The sequence below is a fragment of the Erpetoichthys calabaricus genome, chromosome 2, assembly GCF_900747795.2.
Source record: "Erpetoichthys calabaricus chromosome 2, fErpCal1.3, whole genome shotgun sequence".
Taxonomy (NCBI): Eukaryota; Metazoa; Chordata; class Cladistia; order Polypteriformes; family Polypteridae; genus Erpetoichthys; species Erpetoichthys calabaricus.
Window position 1 is genome coordinate 218947705 of NC_041395.2, and position 12337 is coordinate 218960041.

Consider the following 12337-nt stretch of genomic DNA (forward strand, 5'->3'; position numbering starts at 1 on the left):
ACACTACATTCTTTAGAGTTCTGGATTGAATATCACTACTGTCCATGCACATCCATCCCACCCTGTTCTCATCATAAACACTGTCTTGATTTTGGTGAAAATGATTCTTTATTTTTTTTCTACAGATTCCAATGTTGACTGCCCACAGTTCAATATAATCAATTTCTTTGCTGTTGAAATTTGATCAGTATTGTTCTTATTATTAGCCAGTGTCATGCTAGTTTTATGAAAGAAGTAATTCTGATTTTATGAGCAATACAATGCGTGCCTCCCATTTGCTTAGAAACCAGTGTTTGGTTTTAGCATTCTGCATATTTAAGGAGCAGAGCATTGTCTGAAGGGCTTAGTTTTCAGTTTTAGTCTACTGAAAAAATGCAGTTCACTATCGTAAAGCACTTTTTACTAGCTGTGTTCTTTTCTCTACTCATCTTATTAAGTGGAAGCAGCATTTAATAACCGAGGGACATTTGACGATGTTCTTTTAAGAGGTGAGAAACGCCCATTTATAGATTTATGAGGTCATTATTGTCACATGTATATGCTACAGTGAAATTCTTACCTGTATGTGCTAATCAACATGCAACACATTGCCACTCATTGGCACCATGGTTAGTGAGTGTAACAACCTTACCTCGAAACTTCGGATTTCCTTGCCTGTAAAAATTCTCAACACAGCTTACAGCATTGTCAACCATTAGGGGATATTAAATTTCATTCATTTATTTATGATAGTAAGCTCTGGGTTGATGCAATTGAAGAGGCCTGTAAATGTATCAAAATAGTAACTTTGTAATGATAGAAAAAGTCATCTCCAACTGGAAGGTAATGGTTCACAGCCATTATATTTTGCAAGAATGGTTACAGAGTTCATCTTAGTGCGCATTATGTAATACACAACACTATGTATGCAAACACTGGATTGGCAGAATTGAATATAAGCCAATGGCCTACAATTGTTTGAAGTAGTGTTAATCAAACAAAGTAAGAGTAATGACATAAACAGCTCATTGGGATTCAGTAAACTGACCCTGGAGTGAAGCAGGTTTTAATTAAGAACTTTTCTGTTTTCTTTTAATTGTCTACTACATAAGAAAATCACTACTAAATGCCATTTGTTTCATGTATTTCCATGCTGGTCTGTGTGCATTTGTAATGATGATACGTCTTTAGCAAGCAGGTGGTTTGTATTTAAATGGCTTTCATATTTCATTTATTAAACATTTTTCCAAAATTGGACCAGCTAAACTTCTAATTCCAGTTAAAATTAACACCTTTATTTGAACACAGAGAAGTATGGTTCATTTTCAGGTTGCATACAGTTTAACAGCTTAATTCGCAGATGTGGGAGCAAGCACATTGTGACAGAGATGTTTCTTCATGACATGCTTGTTAGGTTAACTGATGTTTCCAGATTGGCCTAGTATGAGTTCGTAGTATTTGTGCCTACAATCGACTGACACCTTCTTGTAGGGCTGTTTTACTGCCTTACTGTATATCCAGGGCTGCCAGGGTTGGCTATGGCTCCCCATGTAGTGGATTAAGTAAGTCTGAGAATATTATTTTTGTGTCACATTGTTAATAGCCAATATTTATTTTTTTTACGTTTTTATAAAGTTTATTTTTTAACTTAATATTGATTGCATATAAGACACGCCTACAGACTAATCACATTAATCTTTTTTGCTTTTATCAATATCAGATGAGATCTTGTGTCAACAATTAGTTGTGTTTAAAAAAAAAAAAAAAAAAAGTGCTAAAGACCACCATCTGTGTCATAAACACACATGCATAAATCCAGCAGTTGTTATATGTTTTGCTTTATTCAGATAATGCAGAAAACTGCTGTGTGTCATTTTAAGCGTATATGTATTCTGTTTATTTGTTTTTCTTTTAAGATACAGTTAATAGTTAATAAATTTAGACGAAACTCAAATGCATGTGTGAAAATTTACATGTGCTTTGGAGCTGATTTTGTGTATTTGTTTTGATGTGAACTACACTCCATACCAAACACTGCTAATCTCCCCCATAATTTTCAATTTGTTTTTCAGTTAACATTTCGTGAGATATGTTCTAAAAGAACATTTAAATGACTTAATATTGTAATGAGTAGAGCTGACGCTATGAGACAGTGAAACAGTTCGTAGCATACTGCTGAATCACCAAATTGCCACTTATAAAAATCATAGCACTGCCAAATCATCCAGCTAATTCATTTTGAAATCAGCCTTTAAATCATAATATACATTTCTAACAGGTTATAATTATTTATAGCACTTGGCATTTTTATTTTTGTTATCAAATAAAGATGGAAGTAATTATCACAGATTTTCTACAGCTTATGCTGTAATTTGACAAATTTGGCCAAATGATGTGTGCTTGTTTGTTTTGTTTTTTTCTCCTATTTCACATGATCAAAAATTGACTTAAGCATGTAATGAAAATGAATAGGTGGGTTCTTTAAATAAAACAAATATGTATAGTTTTAATGATTATAATGGTACACAAATGAAGAAGATGTGAAGGGTTGAAGTTCCAGAATTGATTAACCCCATTTTTGAAGGGCTGGTTGTAGATATGTGCCTAAGCCTACCGCCAGTAGTAACTAGCAGAGTTTTAGATGATTTTTAATCTGTCTTATTCCCATTCAAGGGCTGAGACAGCTGGGCTCTCAGTTGTTATGACCTTTTTAACACTAGAATTACCAGAGCCTACGAGAAAACTCTAAAATCCGGCCCACCTTAAATCCGTTCGCACCTCTCCGTCAGCGTCTTTTGTCCTGTTAATGTGCTAAGACAAGCAGCAAGGAGCCTGCTATTCCATCCCCCCACCGTCGCAGAACGTGCACAAAGTTCTCCCAGCTCATGCCTTGATTATCTGGGAGTGAAGTGCTGGAGTTTTAGAGTGGAAATAATAGATTGTTATTTGGAACACATGCATTTCATGTGTGTTCCGTTTCTACAGTAATCTGTGTAAACACATTGTTAAAACAGAAATATTTTAGTAATGAATGTTACAAAATGTAGGCATAAACTATAGAATGTGTGAAGCCTGAAGTCCAAAGATCAAATAGACACTTTCACAAAAGGTTCAAGGACGATACAACAGCTTCCGTGGCGTAGCGGTAAGATTTGCTTACTTGTAATCGAGTCCCCGGTTTGATCCCGACTGCCTCCTATATTTGCCGTTTTCAGTAGTGAGATGCTCTTATTGTTAATATTATACAGTACACACATACATTTGGTTTGTGTCTGTAACAGCCACTGTATATTTATAGGACTTGTAAAAGTTACCCTTTTTTTTTCACTTTTATTCTCTTATTCACTTTTATTCTTTTAGTCACGACCACGATACATATTATATTATTATCTGTGCTGCAAGTACCGTCCTTCCTACATTTATGACGTGTACCTGTTGCAATGCACACACTTCTCTCTATGCTGTGATTTCTATTACATTGAAAGGGCACCTGACACTGACTCAGTTTAATTTCATGGGGAAGTGGCTGTCTTGGAACAGAAGCTTGTCGATGTTGCATCCTCCTTTTCTTTTTCCATTGCCTTTTCTAGTAAGGTGAACCATGAACACTCTTCTCAGTGGCCACTGCAGCACGGAGAAAAAAAAGAAAGAGATAAATATATGGGACATTGGGTATAAATTTATGGTACTTGTAAAAGTTACCTTTTTTCAGTTTTATTCTCTCAATCACGAACGCGCTCTAACACCATAAACCCCCCCGGCCTCTCCTGATCTGACTCTTAAGTAACAGCACCAGCATAAATTCACACCCGATCTGATGTTGTTCGTTTTCAAATAATATTGCATTAGTGCGATGATGTTTTCTGATTGGTACTATTCAGGTCATAAAATGATTTCTTCAAAATGTCACATATATTGTCTCTTTTTTTCAGGTGTATAATAGAAACCATAGCACAGAGAGAAGTGTGCGCATTGCAGCAGGTATACATGTCGTAAATGTAGGAAGGACGGTTCTTGCGTGTGTGTAAACTGTTAACATTTTAATCTAATAATTGCATATGGCGCTGAACTGACCTCACTGTACTATTCTTTCCTTTGCATGTCCTGGAGTACAAAAGAAACCGCACCATACAGCAACGTGGAGACTGGCAAGATCGGGGGGGAAGGAAAACAAGTGGTCAGTGATTACTACCACAAGATGTTATGCGAATGAATATGAATAATGTTGCATCCGTGACCCGATGTTTTCCGAAATGAACTATACAGGTCATAAAATGAGTTATTCCAAATATCATATATACCTATGTCTTTTATCCATCCAGATCAGAGTTCACAGGTCATAGCCATGGTAAAGTTTTCATTTAATTAAATAAACCTATTTGTACTAAAGCGGTTTCTTTGTGTGGGCGCCTTTGTTCATTGTTTTTATCCATACGGGCTCGTTTACAGGTCGTAGCCAAACGGGCTTGTGTTTGTATTACTAATCGTTGAGCTCCTTCCATTTGGAGCCGTGCCTCCTTTGCCTCTGCTGTATCAGAAGCGTGTTGTGGGCACACTCGTTCATTGTGTTTATCCATACGGGCTCGTTTTGTATTTCCGTTAGTTGAGCTCTTTCATTGTGGAGCCGTGACGTCTTTGCTTCTGGTGTGTCTGAAGCGCGTTGTAGGAGCCTCCGTGTATTGTTTGTATCCATGCGGTCTCGTCTTTGTTGTCTGGAGCCGTGAGTTCTTTGCGTGTGGTGTTTTTGAAGCGCGTTGTAGGAGCCTCCATTTATTGTTTTTATCAATGCTGTCTCATCTTTGTTTCTCTGTGGCTGTGTCATTAGGTAGACGTCGTTTACTTTTAGGAATCATAATTGAACATGCCACACAGACTGCTGGCACAGTGGATTAGAGCAAGTTTAGTTTACAGGTTGTGTTGTTTGGGCGCCACCTACTGACTCTGGGAAGCCACTGCGTTTGACACTGGGGCGCCGCGGCGCAGTGCGCATGTGCTTCGGTGCGTCCGCTGTGCATAAATTAAACTGTCATTTAGTAATATAGATAAGAGCAGCTCACTACTGAAAACGGCAAATATAGGAGGCAGTCAGGATCGAACCGGGGACTCTTGATTACAAGTCAGCAAATCTTACCGCTACACCACGGAAGCTGTTGTATCGTCCTTGAACCTTTTGTAAAAGTGTCTATTTGATCTTTGGACTTATCTATAGTTTTATGCCTACATTTTGTAACACTTATTACTAAAATATGACAAAGTTTCTGTTTTATCAATGTGTTTACACAGATTACTGTACAAACGGAACACACATGAAATGCATGTGCTCTAAATGGGGGGATGGAATAGCAGGCTCCTTGCTGCTTGTCTTAATCGTCATATTTACAGGACAAAAGACGCTGAGGGAGAGGTGCGAACGGATTTAAGGTGGGCCGGATTTACGAGTTTTCTCGTAGGCTCTGGTAATTCTAGTGTTAAAGGCTGTCCAATAAGTAAAACCAGGTAGGGTTTAAAGCTCTTCTCCTGGGTCAGCAACTTCCAGACTTTGAAGGAAGCAGACAGATATATTCTTCTAATTCTGGCGACACTACTCCCAAAAACCCAGCAGATTTTAGCACATTAATATAACATTTTAAATATATTTTGTCCTTGTTTTGATCCAGGGAATCCAGTGTGAAGAAGACAGCAAGTTCTGGTCCCTCTTGGCGTACAGTTCCCAAGTCTAAGAGTAGTAGTGCTTTACTGCAAGAACGCAGCCCAACATTGTTTCCAGGGAGCCAGGCAAATCTAGGTAAGTAGAATCTTATTTGTTTATTAAAACAGCTTATACCCGATTACATCCTTGAGATCCATTACATGTAACCCAAGGGTAGTTTATGCTGGTAATCTGGTTAAGGTTTTTTCCCCTAGAACATTTTTAATTCTGTGTAGCAGTTTGTTCTAAGATGATGAAAAAAGTCAATTTTTTAAAAAATGCAACACAAATGTAAAATGCTGTACAAAGTGTTTTATTAATAGTATTAGAGGTAGAAAGTAAAAACATCCACATTTATATTAGGATGTCTGTATTCCAGGTATTTACTTCCTTTAATAGCTTAAGAATAAAATCAGCATTACCATTTTCTTAGGCTCCAGGGATGTTTATTTTTAACTACTGGCATATTTAATCTTGGAGCATTGTATTGCTGCCTAGTACGTAGAAGTGCCTCCTAAGGTTGTAAAACTTTTCTGTTCTAATATATCCCCAAAAGATCACTGTGATATAGTTTATCTTTAGAACTTGCTTACGAAATTAAAGGGTAAGGTATGCAGCACATACCCGTCTATGCTCTATCCACTAGTGGTTTGAAAAAAGTTTTTCTAACATTATCAATGTGGTGTCAGTAGTACAATTAGTAGAAGGCACAATTTTTCTCTTGACCATAAACATGCTGAATCTTTTGCCAACTAAAAATTCACCCTGATGGTGTGCTTGTACCACCCAAGACATATACTTTTGGATCACCTTTTCCTTCAGTTAGCATGGTTTTGCTGTTGAGCAGACTTATAATGGGTCCAATTCTACCTTCACAATTCCTTTGCTAAGCCATGATGTATGTTTGGGAGTATGAATTTTCAGCTTGTTTAGGTGTTGCCGCCACCAAAGGTTTGTCAAGGTTTCTGTAATGGAGAGTGTATTTTAGTACTAATAAACGTCCAGGTGACAGCTTCAATGTCATCTATCCTAAAATTCTTTTTATACTCTAAGAATCAGTTTATAGCTTATTTATTCCTTTGGTTTAGGGGATCTTGCTATTTCAAAATGGCAAAATCAAACACTTGGCAAAGTCAGATAATGAAAGACTGCATTCTAGAGGTTTGAGACACTAATACATTTCCAAACCTGTATGTAGAAGGTGCATTGTCATGTTATATTAAGTTACTCTATACTTATTTTTCTATTTTTCCCAAAAGGAGTAGAAAATCGTAGTGAACTAGATGAACTTCAGGAGGAGGTGGCTCGTCGAGCTAGGGAACAGGAGCTTCAGAGGAAGAAAGAAAAAGAGAAGGAGGCTGCTATGGGCTTCAATCCAAGGCCCATAAAATACATGGACCTTGATGAACTGCAGAATCAGGGTAACCCAGCTATGGTAGTTTTAAAAGTTCATTTTATGAATTGTCCTTGGCAGGTTAAAAAAGGAATGTATATTGATTTAACCATTAAATTTCATTTTTGTAAAACTGACTTGTTTAGTAGAACATTTTAAAGCCAGTGGGGCACCTTCACTGTAGGTAATCTGTTTTTCTATGTACTGCACAACTGTCTTTCTCTGCTGGTGTTGTGGGGCTTTGTTAGATTCTGCTCTTGAACATCCATGTTTGCTGATTCTGTGACCTGGCAAGCTTGCTTTGCTTTCTTTGTAAGAACTCACTTGGTGTTATCTGCAGGAAAGACTGACAGCTTTGAGAGGTGTCTGCAGGAGACAGACACACTGTTAGAGCAGTCCCTGCGGTTAGAACAAGACAACGACCTGGCTGCAGCTCTTTCTATCTGTAATGAAGCTCTGTGTAAGTAACTCTAACCCTCTTTTGCCTGCTGCTTTTGCTAATTCTTTTATCAAGTTTCTTAAATGGAGTCACAGCTGAGATTTAGCATTAATAACATAAAATGGCAAAATAATTATGCTTGGAATTTCTTTGGGGTCGAAGACTGGTAGGTTGGGGTTGTAGAGATTTCTCAATGTGCTTTGTACCAAGTTTCAAGAAACATTGCTGATATTTAGCAGCCTTCTTAAATCTGTGAAACTAACTTTTAGAATATTTCACACATTATGGGGAGTACATGAGATATTAGTGCTGTCATGTTTACTACAAAGGGTATTTTGAGCAACTGAGCAGCGATTCACTTAATATTAAAGAAAAACAATTATATTTAAGTTAACCTCCTTCTTGCCTTTTCATTAGTCACCTAGTTGCCTTTTGCCTTAGTCCAGGAAATGTAGTGACATTCTTTTATACAGCTCTTTGTTAGATACAAAGAATTTGTCAAATTTACAGAGGTCATTTAGAAAGCAAAATAAAATAAAGAGAGAAATTTTCTTATGTTTAACTGAATTTGCTTGTGTCTATGTGGGCTTTATTTTTGTGTGCTTTAGTTTTTCTCTCACATCCTAAAAACCTGCATGTTATGTTGATTGGCAACTTTGAACTAGCCAGATATTGTGTGGATATGTACGAGTATCCTATGTGATGGATTGGTGGCCTGGTTTTGCATTGTAGACAGTAATACTAGGGTAGGCTTTGGTTCCCTGCAACTTTCAATAGAAATAAGACTTTTAAAAAATGAATGTGAATTTATTGACTATTTATTGAGTATCAGTGTCCTCATTTTTAACATATTTACATTTTGAAAAGGCAATAGGTTAGTGTGTGCATGTTTATTTTTAGCATTTAAACAAACATCTTTTTAATCTACAGGATTGCATAAAAAAATTTCCAAGCAATTACCCTAAACAAGTTTTTGTGAAATTATGTATATATTTTTGTATTTATGTATATTTTTCTGTTTTAGAGCTAGTCAGTATTGTCACTTGGTTGATCTTTCAGATAACCTAGCCTGAATTTATTGGGTAAGCAAAGACAATTACTTACAGATACATGTCAGTTACCACCACTTACAGCATTTGTAAAGTTCAGCTATTGTGTATAATGTTACATCTATAATGAAAGGAATGATGTCAAGTGAAAGGAATGGTGGCCAAATGGATAACTTTTGTCTACGGCAAGTGGCAGCTTTTAGAGGTGTCTTCAGGACGCCAGGGCTCGAATTCTTTATGAAGTTTACTTACATTATTCACCACTCACTTTTCCCTGCCAGGTCTTGTCTTAAATGATACTTCTAAATTGGCCATTTAAACATGTGAGAGGGCTCTTTGATGGATTGACACCCCATTCAGGGTTGGTTCCCACCTTGTGCCGAATACTGTCAAGATAACGACCCTCAAGTGGAGTTAACCCTAGAATCTCAGAAGCCTGTGAAAATATTTGTAATGCTGGGCCACCTTAATTTTACTCACACCACCTTATCACCTTTGTTTTGCAAATGTGTCAAATCAGCCGCAGGTAGGCAGCCTGTTATCTCATTCTCCACCAAGACAGCTGAAGTCAGGAAAATAATATATTCTTATCTAAAATACATACATGTCATGTGTGTGTTCCAGCGATCTGTGAAAATGTAGGACCACAATTCTTGCAAGGCAAGAAATTTTGAATACATAACTAAAACAATTTTTTTTTATATGTTAATAGTAATAACGACAAAATGTTGACGTGACGTGTGTAATGTGTGAGGTCCATCCATCCATCCTCTTCTGCTTATCTGAGGTCGGGTCGCAGGGGCAGCAGCTTGAGCAGAGATACCCAGACTTCCCTCTCTCCGGCCACTGCTTCTAGCTCTTCCGGGAGAATCCTGAGGTGTTCCCAGGCCAGCCGGGAGACACAGTCCCTCCAGCGTGTCCCGGGTCTTCCCCGGGGTCTCCCCCTGGTTGGACGTGCTCGGAACACCTCACCAGGGAGGCGTCCAGGAAGCATCCTGATCAGATGCCCGAGCCACCTCATCTGACTCCTCTCGATGCGGAGGAGCAGCGGCTCTACTCTGAGCCCCTCCCGGATGACTGAGCTTCTCACCCTATCTTTAAGGGAGAGCCCAGACACCCTGCAGAGGAAACTTATTTCAGGTGCTTATATTGGGATTAATAAAGTATCTATCTATCTATCTATCGATCTATCTATCGATCTATCGATCTATCTATCGATCTATATTCGTGATCTCATTCTTTTGGTCACTACCCATAGCTCATGACCATAGATGAGGATAGGAACATAGATCGACTGGTAAATTGAGAGCTTTGCCTTACGGCTCAGCTCCTTTTTCACCACGACAGACCGATGCAGAGCCTGCATCACTGCGGATGCCACACCGATCCGCCTGTCGATCTCACGCTCCATTCTTCCCTCACTCGTGAACAAGACCCCGAGATACTTGAACTCCTCCACTTGAGGCAGGATCTCGCTCCCAACCCTGAGAGGGCACTCCACCCTTTTCCGGCTGAGGACCATGGTCTCGGATTTGGAGTTGCTGATTCCCATCCCAGCCGCTTCACACTCAGCTGCGAACCGATCCAGAGAGAGCTGAAGATCACGGCCTGATGAAGCAAACAGGACAACATCATCTGCAAAAAGCAGTGACCCAATCCTGAGTCCACCAAACCGGACCCCCTCAACACTCTGGCTGCGCCTAGAAATTCTGTCCATAAAAGTTATGAACAGAATCGGTGACAAAGGGTAGCCCTGGCAGAGTCAAACTCTCACTGGAAACGGGTTCAACTTACTGCTAGCAATGTGGACCAAGCTCTGACACCGGTTGTACAGGGACCGAACAGCCCTTATCAGGGGGTCCGGTACCCCACACTGCCAGAGCACCCCCACAGGATTCCGCAAGGGACACGGTCGAACGCCTTTTCCAAGTCCACAAAACACATGTAGACTGGTTGGGCGAACTCCCATGCACCCTCCAGGACTCTGCTAAGGGTGTAGAGCTGGTCCACTATTCCGCGACCAGGACGAAAACCACACTGTTCCTCCTGAATCTGAGGTTCAACTATCCGATGGACCCTCCTCTCCAGAACCCCCGTAAAGACTTTTCCAGGGAGGCTGAGGAGTGTGATCCCTCTGTAATTGGAACACACCCTCTGGTCCCCCTTCTTAAAGAGGGGGACCACCACCCGGTCTGCCAATCCAGAGGCACTGTCCCAGATGTCCATACGATGTTGCAGAGACGTGTCAACCAAGACAGCCCTACAACATCCAGAGCCTTGAGAACTCCGGGCATATCTCATCCACCCCCGGGGCCCTGCCACCAAGGAGTTTTCTGACCACCTCGGTGACCTCAGTCCCAGAGATGGGGAAGCCCACCTCCAAGTCCCCAGGCTCTGCTTCCTCATTGGAAGGCATGTTTGTGGGATTGAAGAGTTCTTCGAAGTATTCCCCCCACCGACCCACAACGTCCCGAGTCGAGGTCAGCAGCACACCATCCCCACCATATACAGTGTTGACACTGCACTGCTTCCCCCTCCTGAGACGGCGGACGTTGGACCAGAATCTCCTCGAAGCCGTCCAAAAGTCGTTCTCCATGGCCTCCCCAAATTCCTCCCATGCCCGAGTTTTTGCCTCAGCAACCACGGAAGCCGCATTCCGCTTGGCCTGCCGGTACCTATTAGCTGCCTCCAGAGTCCCACAGGACAAAAGGGACCGGTAGGACTCCTTCTTCAGCTTGACAGCATCCCTCACCGCCGGTGTCCACCAACGGGTTCGGGGATTGTCACCACGACAGGCACCGTCCACCTTACGGCCACAGCTCCGGTCAGCAGACTCAACAATAGAGGCAGAAACATGGCCCATTCGGACTCAATGTTCCCCACCTCCTTCGGAACATGGTCGAAATTCTGCTGGAGGTGGGAGTTGAAGCGGGGCTCTGCCAGACGTTCCCAGCAGACCCTCACAACACATTTGGGCCTACCAGGCCTGACTGGCATCCTCCCCCACCATCGAAGCCAACTCACCACCAGGTGGTGATCAGTTGACAGCTCCGCCCCTCTCTTCACCAGAGTGTCCAAGACATGTGGCCGCAAGTCTGATGACATGACCACAAAGTCGATCATCGAACTGAGGCCTAGGGTGTCCTGGTGCCAAGTGCACATATGAACACCCCTATGCTTTTACATGGTGTTTGTTATGGACAATCCGTGACGAGCACAGAAGTCCAATAACAAAACACCACTCGGATTCAGATCGGGGGGGCCATTCCTCCCAATCACACCCTTCCAGGTCTCACTGTCATTGCCCACGTGAGCATTGAAGTCTCCCAGCATTATAATGGAGTCCCCAGAAGGTATGCCCTCCAGCACCCCCTCCAGGGACTCCAAAAAGGGTGGGTACTCCGAAACTGCTGTTCGGTGCATATGCACAAACAACAGTTAAGACCCATCCCCCCACCCGAAGGCGGAGGGAGGCTACCTTCTCGTCCACCGGGGTAAACCCCAATGTACAGGCTCCAAGTCGGGGGGCAATAAGTATGCCCACACCTGCTCGGCGCCTGTCACCGGGGGCAACTCCAGAGTGGTACAGAGTCCAGCCACCTCTCAAGGAGATTGGTTCCAGAGTCCAAGCTGTGCGTCGAGGTGAGCCTGACTATATCTAGCCGGAACCTCTCAACCTCGCACACAAGCTCAGGCTCCTTCCCCTTCAGAGAGGTGACATTCCATGTCTCAAGAGCCAGCTTAGCTTCTGTAGCCGAGGATCGGACCGCCAAGGTCCCCGCCTTCGG

The 12337-nt window shown here is 41.5% G+C and overlaps 1 protein-coding gene across 13 annotated transcripts in view; it reads left to right on the forward strand.

Annotated features, from left to right (window-relative positions):
* The window catches only part of usp54a (ubiquitin specific peptidase 54a), a 307359-nt gene that overhangs the window by 257376 nt on the left and 37646 nt on the right, over nt 1–12337 (forward strand). For 9 of the 13 annotated variants that reach the window (XM_028795167.2, XM_028795169.2, XM_028795170.2 and 6 more), the window contains 3 exons: nt 5637–5764; nt 6928–7089; nt 7402–7521. In XM_028795167.2, the coding sequence (XP_028651000.1) occupies nt 5637–5764; nt 6928–7089; nt 7402–7521 (410 nt within the window). The remainder of the gene's footprint in view (nt 1–5636; nt 5765–6927; nt 7090–7401; nt 7522–12337) is intronic. The other 4 variants (XM_051922629.1, XM_051922632.1, XM_051922636.1 and 1 more) reach the window with 2 other exon arrangements.